At 39.4% G+C, this 12,779-nt stretch overlaps 1 protein-coding gene across 1 annotated transcript in view; it reads right to left on the reverse strand.

Annotated features, from left to right (window-relative positions):
* The window catches only part of CACNB4 (calcium voltage-gated channel auxiliary subunit beta 4), a gene marked incomplete in the record, with an annotated part of 90,788 nt that extends 81,767 nt beyond the window's left edge, over window positions 1–9,021 (reverse strand). The window contains 2 exon segments of the mRNA XM_072418151.1: window positions 5,097–5,180; window positions 7,963–9,021. Of these exon segments, the coding sequence (XP_072274252.1) occupies window positions 5,097–5,180; window positions 7,963–8,025 (147 nt within the window).
* Window positions 9,022–12,779: the final 3,758 nt, after the last annotated feature.

Genomic DNA, 12,779 nt, shown 5'->3' on the forward strand with positions numbered 1-12,779 from the left:
TGGCATTTTTTTGGGCAGTAGGATCACACCAGTACTCTATTAGCTGCCTGTAAGGGTGGCAATTTGACTAACACTATCACTGTAATGGGGACAAGCTTCCCACAAACCCTGAGTTCATTTTTATTAAGGGGTTTTCTGAAACACAACATTTATTTTAAGGGTTCTTCTGGTTCTGGGGTAGAAAGGTTGAGAAAGACTGGCCTATGACACCACCCGTCACTCCTCCACCAACTGCTTATGTTAAGGCAATACACAGTAAGGCTCATAGTGCATTTTTATAAGATTATTATTATTACACAGTATTTATATAGCACCAACATATTACGCAGAGCTTTACAAATTCCATATCATCATATCACTAGCTGTCCCTCAAAGGGGCTCACAATCCAATGTCCCTACCATAGTGATATGTCTTTATTACAGTCTAAAGTCAATTTTGTGGGGAAGCCATTTAACCTACCTGCATGTTTTTGGGATGTGGGAGGAAACCAGAGCACCTGGAGGAAACCCACGCAAACACAGAAAGAACCTGCAAACTCCATGCAGAGAGTGCCTGGCCGAGATTTGAACCTGTCACCTAGCACTATTTATTGTACAGCACTGTGTAATATGTTGGCGCTATATAAATCCTGTTTAAATATTATTATTAATAATAATAGCACTGCAAAGGCCACCGTGCTGCCCCACTATGCTATGCCATTCTTTCAAAAAAGAACCCTAAAGCAGTTTTTCAGTGTGGTGCTCTGATAAAAATGATGCCTGCACATATTTCCATGCTAATTGGTGCAGATGCAAATCATTCAGTTGCTTAACACAAGGCACGGTACCACCTATACAGTATATAAAAAGGCCAAAAAGATGTATAAATGTAGGTAAAGGGAGGGGCAGAGCACATGGGCTGATTGATAGAATAATTATGCACTTCCTGAAGAGGGCTATATTCTACAAGAACAAACGGTTTTAGGGAACTGACTTGAAAGTCAACGTTGCCATCAATGCAATCAAACATTTGAAATACTTTATTGATGTATTGGTTGGAGACAGGGTCTCTTTAAAGGAGCACTCCATCCATACAGGTATCCCCCTATGACACGTCTATATATAATCCTGGATGGTGACATCACCGCGCTGGAATGACAGCAAAGTTCGCAGGATATATTTGTCCTTGTTTGAGTTATTCTGCAGGTTACTTAATCAATGCCCAGCCACGTTCCTTTTTGGCTGACAGCAATCTCTTTTGCCGGTTCCAAATCACTAGTTAGCGATCTCTCATGCTGAGAATGGCAGGAAGACGGAGGTTAGAAAACAGGGAGCTGTTAAAAGCCTATTTTTGCTGGGCGCATGTTTAATTTGACATTCAAAGTCTGACCTTAAAATAAAATAAGGCTTTCTGAATTAATTGAAATACTACATTGAGCTGCAGCAATAATATCCAGAGGGGTCACTGTATAATTAGGCAGCAGGCACTGGCGGAGGGATTAAGATACCACAAAGATGGCAGCGCATTGGTATAAAAACAAATGTTTTCAATGCTTTAGATCTGATTAAAAGTCAATTCCAGGCAGCAAGTGAAATTAGTCAATGAGCTTCCAATCTGGTCCAGGAAATGCAGTGACTACAAAAATCAAAAGAATCACTCAGGACTGAAATGAACCATAGAAACCTATAGCTAGATTGGGCAGCTTTTACACAATGTTTATAGGAGGGGTTGTAACCTCTTGTTATATGATCCCCCCATTTACAAAGTTTGCTTCCAACAAAGGATACCACAGTTGTCTTTGGGTAAAATAATAAACTGGACCTAGTATTAGATATATATTTTTCTTTTAAATGACATTTACTAGTATGTATTACTTCTCATACAAACCCCTTTCTTTATGGAAGCATGGGACAAATTTTGTTCACACAATGCAGGGTCATCATCTAGTACAGTGAATATTTTGATATGTATCATTATTATCCTTATTTTTTTGTATTGTTTTGTAAACCAGTAGGAGTTTCTAAAAAGCCCCTGAGGAAGCCACAAGGCGAAACGCGTCTGGTAAAAGAAAAATTCTACACAATTTATTTGAGCTGGGTGATGTCTAGCAACAGTACAAATGTATTTTACTGTATTTATTTTGTAACTCTCAGAAGTAAAAACCTATTTTTTTTTTGCCAAAAAGCCATTTTTTTGCCTCCATCCTCCAAATGTAGGGCTGGGGGTGGTCTAATCCCAGCTGCACCAACTGCCTTCGACAATCTGTAAGCAGCTTAACAGTTTGTGATCGGACATGCGGTACATTCAGCACGGAGACTTGTATAATAATGCATATTGGCCCCGGCATCCACATTGCTGGAAGTCAGCCAAAGTCACCTCGACAAAAGAATACAATTCCAACTAGCTAACCACAAGAGAATATGTGAGTGCGGCCCTGCCACCGTACACACCACTCCATCTAATTACCAGGTTACACTCTGTCATTAGAACACTGCAAAAATCAATTTCAAAGGAACACGCTCCGTTCTATATAATTCATGTTACTGTAATGACTCAAAAGTGCTGGACGTTGATATTAATAATGTAAAACCTACAGAAGTAATGCATTGTATAACATAAAAATACACTGGAGTATAATACATTGACGGGCAAAAAAATGCTGTAATATTTCACTGAACTACCTTTTAATTACGGCTCACATTTTCTGGGGTATCGTATTTGTAACCCTATCCAATATCACAACATTTATTTCCATCCAGAGCTGCATTCATTTTTGCCAAGATCTTTTATTGATGATGGGAGAGTCAGACAGCTGTCTTCTTCAGCTCATCCCACAGATTATCAATGGGGTGTGGACTCTGTGGTGGCCAATCCATGAAAATGTACCCTAACCCATTTGTGCACAGTTGAACCCTGATAAATTCTGGCATTGCCCTTTTGGGCCGTACCTTTAGGCAAGAAAAATTCAATTGATTGAAAAATCTGATCATGCAGTATAGTCAGATGACCTTATTTTTTGGGCACATAATGTTGCTAAACCTAGAGCTGACCAGCTGAAGAAACCCTAGATTATATTAAAATCCCCAGGGACACTCAATAAAACTGCCACACAAGCAACCCAGATTATACCATTGCCCCCACAGGTACTCCAGATTATAAACTGCCCCCAGAGACTCCCCAGATTATAAAACTGGCCCTACAGGCACTCCAGATTATAACACTGCCCCTGTAGGCACCTGAAATCACAACACTGCCCCACAGGCACTCCAGATTATAAACTGCCCCAGAGATACCCCAAATTATAAAACAGCCCCCACAAGCACCCCAGATTTTAAGACTGCCCCCAGAGGCACTTCAGATTATAAACTGCCCCCAGAGACAGCCCAGGTTATAAAACTGCCCCAACAGGCACCCCAGATTATAACACTGCCCCTGCAGGCACCTAAAATCATAACACTGCCACACAGGTAGCCCAGATCATAACACTGCCCAAATAGGCTTGGGGACTTATTTGACCACGCAGTGTAAACTATGTAACAAATGGATAACCTGTGAGTTTGTAATTTATTTTCTTTTCCTATTTTCCATTCTTGATTTAGTGGTGGGTGGATGTCAATAAATCGGCCCTGGAGGGGGGTGGGGGGGTTAGGTGAGTTATGTGCAGACACTATTATGTTGTCATTAATATGGTTTTTGTTGCTTATATTTTGCATTGTATTCATATCTTTGCAGATCTGTCCTCAGAAGAGTTTTTTTGCAATACACCAGGTTTAAAGTCTAAAGAACCTTAAAAAATACCATATGCAATGGAAAGCATATCCAGATCACTGGAGTATAGAACTGCTGTTAGCTCTAAGAAGCTTTAATACGCACATGATGACATCAGTTTACACCATATGTAGAAAGAAAAAGTTAACCTAAACTTATCTGTGAACAGATGCTTGATTTTTTATAAGGAGATTCAGATATAAGATTAGTGGAATTAGAAGAAAATTTAGGTTGACAGAGATTGTTTACTACATTTGATGGTCAAAATTTAGCCATAACATTTACACATCAAAAGAAAGAGCAAAAAACACTAACAAGACAAAAACAGCAATTATACTCTAAAGATTTGTTCACACTTTGCAGGGAATTGCTTTTCATGTATTCTTCCTTTAATATCCAAAAAAAAAATAGCTATTCATATGAATGGTCCATATCACACATATGGGGTTGCAGTGTGGAGTGGTAATCCTCAATTAAATGCAACAGGCAAAGTACTGCAACCACAGAGAATCATGAGTCCACGCTGGCCTTTCTCAAGCTTTGAACCACAGAGGAACCCTTGAGAGAGAGCTGTCAGGTCTCAGTGAACCCCACTAACATTAATACAACAGGGGCCAGTGGGAGGAAGAAGCCATATGTTGGTAGTCAGGGGAAAAATGACTCCATTATATAGGAGTGGTGGGAATACCCTCTTGTCATGCCATGAAGCCAACATTGTGCAGGCATCATCATATAAGAGTTCAATTAGCCACAGCTCAACCTCTGATAACCTTAAGGGACCCATGGAAACTTGCTCGAGAATGGCTGGTATAGGCAATTATCTGAGTATAATACTGGTTTACTGGGGGTGTATTATAGGTTACACCTCATCCTCCAAGTTTATAATTAAATTCCCTTTTAATTAAAATCAATTAAATTTAAATTAAAATTTTAAAAACATTTGCAATATATTGTGCTTGTGCATATCACCATAACAAGCGTATTTGTTTGGATGTGGTTGCCAATTGTTTGACTGTGCCTATTTCCCCAAAGAGTGCTTTATAATGTCAAAAAACAACTTACATTCTGTCATTTTCCAGCCAGATACAATACAATACCTTATATTATTACCTATTACCTATTATTACCTAATATTTCAGAGAGTATTATGAAGACACAGTCATGGCTCAACCACCTCCTTTGCTCTCAATTGTAGAATACAATGACAAGTGGAAGTGTCGGTAAAGGAAGTAAATAGCCACCGCACAATTGCCTGACAATCTACAAGAAACACGCTATATGTGGAGTTCTGGGCATTTTTACCAACCACAAAGGTGAAAACAGACCAAAATAAAAAAATGTTTTATACCTGTCGGAGAATGAAGCTAGTGGAGGTAGTACTCCCATCAGATCTTTTTAGTCTACTTCTTCTGGATGTGGTCCCTCTGGACACCTGGAAAACACAAACATTCTAAAGTTTAATGATCCCCAAAATTACTCAGATTGTTCTTCCTTCTCTGCAATAAGTTGGTCATGTCATTTTGATCCGCTATACACATCCCAATATTTGCAAGAGATGTTTTCAATGCAAGACCTGCCCGTGACAATCAAGGTGCATAAGGTTACTTATTTTTGTTAAACTAACCTTGTCCCTTTCAGAAATAAGGTGTCACCCCTCTCCCTCCCTGTCCTTTATTACAGAGCAGCAATGTTGGTATCCTTTGTTCAGCCAACCAGCACAGTGGAGGATAATTAGGTCTATTTTACACTGACAGTTGGAAGCGGTCCAGTTAAAATTCTAAACCACAAGGCCCATAGTGAATGAATGTGATCTTGCGACTACCCAGTGACCACCCATCAAAATCAAGCCAGTGTGTATTCATTTTGAATAGGCAAGGAGGTGCCAGACCACCCATGTGACCAAGCCTAAGTGAATGGTGCTGTAGTTCGAACTCCAGCCTTACGTTTAGTCCTGCACAGTTGTACAGAGTTCTCTACTATACCAGAAATAGTCTGATTTTAGCTGCGCATTATATTCTTCTCACAGTGTACATTAGAAACTGCAGCTAGTAACGATGGAGTTTGCTTCAAGTACTGACAGTGGGAAACCAAGCATCATCTAGCCTTTTCCTCTCCAGCCTGACCATGAAGGTTAATCTGAGAATATTTTTGTTCCTGGGATTGTTTGCAGAATGGACCAACTGTACCAATTAAATATATCTTCAGGGAAAAAGTTTTGTTTGCATACAGATTGTGCATCCCACTATGTGCACAGTCACATCATTTAGAAAACTTTTCTTTTCCCGTAAAGTTATTTGTTTATCCTGCTAGTTTTAGGCCCACTTACTTTTATGTACTGCAGAGGGCTGACAACGTACACAACAATACTAATTGAATTACCTTAGTGTTGTCAACCTCTCTGCACAGCACCCACAGCTCCTTCCTATTCTGTAACATCAATGCACTACAGGTCCTTGCCCCCCACATAGAAAAAAGCAGAAATGGCAGTTTAGGTGGTCATGTGACTGTAAGAAATGACCCCATTGTGTGCTACTTCCCCCACCTCTTAGGCTAGGTACACACGTGCAATGGTTCTCTTTTGATAATCGGCTCAGGGTTGATATAGGACATGAATCTAGCGTGTATACCGTCCTGGCATATCCACGGATGACCAACGATCGTAATGGAAGTGAAGGGGAGAGAGCGCAGCAGGGTGCTGCTCCGTCGTTCTTCCCCTTCCCCTTCCCTCTTTATAGAGCAGAACGGTGCTGTATGTACAGCTCTCATCCATGCATCCTGCAGTCGTTAGTTGTTGGAAAGGATCGTGAAATAATCTTTCCAATGACAATTATTGCACGTGTGTACATAGCTTTAGACTGTAAGCTCTTCGGGGCAGGGCCTTCTCCTCCTTCTGTGTCACTGTCTGTATCTATCTGTCATTTGCAACCCCTATTTAATCTACAGCACTGAGTAATATGTTGGTGCTATATAAGTACTGTTTAATATTTTTATTAATAATAATAAATATAATAATACCACAAGTTTTTTTTGCATAAAAAAGCATTTAGAGGTATGTAGTGTTCTCCATACTGTGCAATTTAAAATGATTTAACCCTACCATCAACTTGAATTCAGCTGAATCCCTTTAAGTTAAACTTTTATCATGCATTATAGAGAACCAGGTATATGCAAGATTCTCATTCTTCAGTTTTAAAGGACCTCTGCCATAAACAATGTTGCATTCTGATAACTGTACATGGATGATACTTCCACTGATATGAGTCAGCATATCAATTTCCTGTTTTATTTCACATGCCTTGAGATTTTTTACATTTACACCCAGCTGACAGTGTATTTCAGCAGTCCTAGCTCCAGGAAAAAAAACAATTTGAATACTATCATGGTTAAATACCTTCTGCATACAGTTATCAGAATACAACACAACAGTAGACTATTCAGTTTTATTATTATGATGATAATATTAATAATAATAATAATAATAATAATAATAATAATAATATTGTGTTGGCTTACAATAAATTGAGTGCCATTACCTACTTTCTGATTAGCGAGTCAAATACCAAAGCCCCCTGGGTATAAGATCTAACAAAAAACAGGAATGTATGTATGAAAGTTTTCACCCAAGATTTATCTACAATATACCCAATAGTCACACATTATTTACTTAATGTAGTTAAGGTATAGGTCAAAACTGATTACCATATTTTCTAATTGAATCTAGTTTTGGATAAAAGTTGGGTGCATCTTGGGTGAAAACAACATAAACAGACCCCTAGGTATTCGGATTTGTGCATTGGCTCGGTTGTGACCAGGTGTTTCTCATGTAAGTATTTATAGATGTGTCCGCTCCATCACTGTGCTCACATTGATTTCAGCACATCACATAAAACAAGCACTTTGTTTTTTCCTTCTTGGCTCACTGCTCTGTTTTTGCCCCAAGGGTCAGGGGAGAGCTCAGCAGTCATTAGGAGAGCACACCGGAAGACAAACAAGTCCAGGATAAAATTTAAATGAAAAAAGATCAGAATGTTAAATAATTTAATATACACTCAGATAAGGGAAACATCAAATCTGGCTACTTTTCTGGCCTCCTAAGTATTTTGAAAGAAAAATACCCCAGAAATGTTTTTTAAATGTTGGCAACTATGCCTGAATCTGCTCTGAGCCTGCTCAAAGTACACCACAGTTATCCTAGGGGAGACATAGAGTTGTACCTGGAAGATTGGCGTGTGCAGAGCCTCCGAAATCCCGTTTTTTGGGTAGGAATTCCTGGACATGACTACAAGGACATGTTCCTCTCAGTCCAATGATTGCAAGGGGCCTTAAGACCCAATCACCAAAGCTGCCCAGGTTTTTGATGTGACCTGTCCATCATCTGATTCTTCTCCAAGGATGGCATCCTCACCACAGCTCAACAATCAGCATCAGAAAGATCCAAAAACTGACCTCCAGCTTGTTTGTGTCCCTGGACCAAATTGTGGGCATCAGGTCCCCAATGCAGCCTCAGATGACATGTGTCTTGAAGCCCTTTCAATGCTGTAAAGTGCTTGCAGGCTGTGACCTACCTCTCAAGGTCTTCCTGGAAAAAAGCAGATGTGGACTGGCAATCTTGAGATGTGAATTAAAAAACGACAATCTGATAGGCTGACGTTTCTCCCAGGACCTGCCTTAACTGAAGAGATGTGAATTAACCTTTCAAGCCCCTGAGATAATTTATTTTATTATTTCTCCTTTTCTTTTCCTTGATTTCTTTTTTAGCTGTGCCTGCTCTACTTTCCTTGGAAGTACTCCCACCCTGTTTCCTCGGTGCTGCAATCCTCTCTGCTCGTGATTTTTGATGAACACTCTAGGGGTCTGTGTGCTCAGATGATTATTTTAGGAATGCTTTGTATGAAATGCTGGCAGCCGCTTTCACAAGGCATCGCCATATGTCCTCCACGCATCACTGTTCACTGTATTATTCTACTTTTCTTGGGGACAATTTGTGCACAATTCTGTCTCAAATTTAGAGATTTCTCTATCTCCCTTTTTTTCTCTCTGTTCTTCTAAACCTCCAGTACTGCAGTACTAAACATCCAGATAATTAGTACCTTGATATAATTTTGCATTGTCACTATTCGTAGAATACATGCTTTCATTAAACCGAACACAATTCTTCCCTAAAATGAGCTTAGAACGGAACCCCTGGCAAAAGTTCTGGGAATTTACTAAAGGAGTTGGGAATCTTCATACGACAAATTGTGTGTGTGTGTTTCATTTATCATTAATTCATGTTAAATACTCTTGATAACTCATTTCATGTACATATGATTGGATAATTAAAGCTAATATTTAATGGCATGCATTAGGCTATGTTCAAACTGGCCATGAGGTTGTGGTGCAGGCATTGCTTCCTCATGCCAGTGAGCTGCTGCCTTGGGTAAGATGCTACAAATATTTCAAAGTTTCTAATCCAATTTGTATTTAGGATTTTTAAGGTACCTAAACATAACATTGTATATAAAATTTCAACATATATTTCTTTACAAACATAATAAATAAGTAAAAGTTTGAGCATATTGTCCAATTACTTCTTTTGGTAAAACCTAATTTCATAATTTTATAAACCAGCATTTTGGTGTGAAGGACCGAGTGGCTGGACAGGTGTTAGCCACCTGGAGCCACGTGGGATCGCTCGATCCTGCCCTTACTTGATATCTACCAAAAGTGGTCCAAAGAAGGACTACTAGGAACTGGCACTGGCACAAAAGAGCTACCACAACATAATCTGCCATACGAGAAAGATGTCAGGCCACACAACAGCACGTTGTATTTTGTGGAGTGTCTATGCTGAACACCATCCATCGCCAAAAGCACCTACAATGAGCATGTTAACACAGACCTAACCTGTTGAATGTACAACAAATGAGCAACAGATCGTAGAAGAGGTCATATATTTGCTTCTTCATTGGTTTCCATTCCATGGGAAAATCATAAAGGCTTCCATTGCTGATCACTCCATCTGAAAAAGGCCAATGTGTAATGCTGGGCCTTTTACTTCTGTACGTTAAGTCATTGGCCTGTCAAATATTTAGAGATGGATGCAAGGGGAAATTAGAAATGGTACTTATCAGAACAGGGGTACTTATTGGAAGATTTCCCCTTTATTATTATTCTGGTGACCAGTCATAAATGGCTACCAAGACAAACCAAGGAGGTAACTCTTCCCAGCAGGTCACAGAGGGCAAAAAAAGCGAAACTCCAAAATACATTAGGGGCAAGAATGGCAAAAGATAAGGTTGGGGAGAAAAAGTCTACATAATTATGCCAGAAAATAAGACTAGGCTCTACCTGACTTGCTGCAGTTTCTGGTGCACATTGAGAGACACTAAAAGTGTGCAGTAATATCAGTACAGAATAGAGGAGCCTGCACAAAGCTGAATTTCAGTTGTCAGGATAGAAGTTTACTATTCTTCTTTTAAAGTTGCATATTCTGGGATATTATACTGATATACCAAACAGTTACCCGGAACTAGCATTCGCATATTTATTGTCACCCAATATATAGATTCCTTTCATCAGAGCCATCCAGTCTCTAAAAACATTTCATCAAACTTAGTGCACATGTGCTACAATGTGACTTTGTCACTGACCAAAATGCTGCTTTTGGCTGGGGTTTGGTGAAGTGGAGCAGTGCCAGGTTATGCCCCCTTGCATACATCCTCATTTTTAACTGATGCTGGAATGTATTGTTGACAAAAAAATAAATGAGACCAGAATTTCATATGCTGAGATAATTTGCATTTACATCTTTTATGTTTTCTACATTATTTTAGCAAACAAAGGAAAAGGTGGATAAGTTTGCAGCTGTTCCTTGTCTCGCAGAGGGAGTTTTAGGCTCCTGTGCGGCTGAACGATTTTAGAAGTGCTTAATATTCTTCAGTGCTTGCAGCAAAATTGACTTTGAAGTATTTTAGCGCCTAATGAAACCTTCACTTCAGTGTTCATTCGTTTCCGAGAAATCACAGGGTTCCAAATAGGTAGGCAGCTTTGGCAATAGGTAATTAAATCTCCAGTAGGCTTGGGCAACCTCTAACTTTCTAGTTGACTCAGAACTGTAAGTACCAGCACACTTCTCCAGGCACTAAAAATTTTCATATTTGTCACATTTAATTATATAGTTTCAGATAAAGTAAGTGATTTTTACTTCTGATACATTAAAAAAATCAGATCTGCAGTGAAATCCACAGCTGACCATTCATAAACCATTTTTGGCTCCTCGATCAGATGTGCTGGTAAACATATATCGAAGTACACAAGGCATGTCACATGTTCGAACTATGAAATCCAGTTGAGAGGCCACATTTGTTCTGTGGTTCACCCTAACCCACAATCAGTGGGGCAGAATATAGTACACATTGTAGCTTCTAACTGAGCAATTCCCATTAGGAAATCTGTTTGGACCACTTAGGCAAAAGCAAAAGTTGGCAGTGGATTTGCTTCTGTATATTTGTACTAGACCTTTCCCCAAGCTGGATGGAAAAGTAAGAAGAAAACTGGTTAGAGGGGCCACCAACAAGTCTATGGCAACTTTGAATCAGTTACAGGAATTTATGGCCAAAGTATCAAGATTGGCCATTGTGTGTATGTGACAAAATAACAAGGGTCCTTTAATAACAATATAACAAGGGTGGCTTTTATGGGGGGGGTGGCACTACTCAAAGCACTCCTCAAAAAAGGTCACATTAGGTTGTAAAAGAACTTTGCCAGAACACACTTTGAAATATTTGCTCATATTTGATTGCTATATCTCCAGGGAAAAAAAGAGAATTCTCCCTCACAGTAAAAAAAAATCTGACAGGCCGGAGCCTCCCTATTGTCATCATACCAACTAGCTCCAAGACATGTCTTCCTCAAGCTCCCTTCAGAGGTCGCTGTGATGGGTGAGGTATTTAAACATGTGACATGCCTGTTTAATGTTATGGCATTGTAACTGAAATAGATCTGAATCTATTAAATAATCTCAGGCAATCTGGTTTAGTTTTTTCAGTTTGTTGCATATTTAAAAAAAAAAAAAAAATCCCCATTACCCGGCACCCACTGGGATTGGTAGATTCCAGATAAATTAAGTTTCTGGTTGCTTGAGAATTACTATTAAAATTGTATTAATAAAATAAAATGGTAATAAATTATAAATATAAATCAATTGAGGCTCAATAGCATTGCAGTACAGTATGACAAGTTACAGATGCACTTATAGTCAGATACCTGTACTGTATAATTCTATTGTCCTATAAAGTGACCTAAGTGACCTATGTTTTTGGGGCTATAACACATGGGAGCCCTGGAAGCGATGTACAAAGCGTATGCTAATTGACAGCACAGCACACCAATTTAACTCTGATTCTGAGAGCATGGTGCTTGCCTGAGAGTTCTGGTTACTTGAGTTCCAGATAATGAGTTTACTGTATCATATACATAGCTTACAGATTGAGAGTGAGCTGTGTAATCACCAGGTGAGCACGTTTCACCTATAGAACTGTGGCTTCTAATAAAAACTGTTCCCCTAATGTTAAACCCAGCAGATAATAAAATTAATGCTGTTCTGTATTGACTTAGTATGTTTTTGTTTTTATAAATGAAAATAGTGTAAGGCTACGCACACACAAGTCAGATGATTCTCGCCTGAATCGAGCCTCTGACGCGTACAGCTGCCATCCGACATCGTTCATGGATTTGTCCAAGAGAATCCATGGACGATGGAAGACGAACAATTGCAATGGAAGTAAAGGTAGGAGAGAGCAGCAGGGTGCAACTTGCTTGTTCTCCCCCCCCCCCCTGCTACATACCGGTAGAACAGAACGGTACTGTATGTATAATGCTCATTCATTTAAAGATAATTTCCAATGATGAAAATCCACTGTTTGTACACAAGCCTTAATTTGACTTGGTATCAGTCTTTGCAGTCCTTGTACAGCAAAGCTCACTGTCCAGTCACAGGCTGGGGTGGGCCCATTAAAGACTGGGTATTGAAAAAGTGCATTGAATAATT

This window comes from Pyxicephalus adspersus, chromosome 7 (assembly GCF_032062135.1).
Source record: "Pyxicephalus adspersus chromosome 7, UCB_Pads_2.0, whole genome shotgun sequence".
NCBI lineage: Eukaryota > Metazoa > Chordata > Amphibia > Anura > Pyxicephalidae > Pyxicephalus > Pyxicephalus adspersus.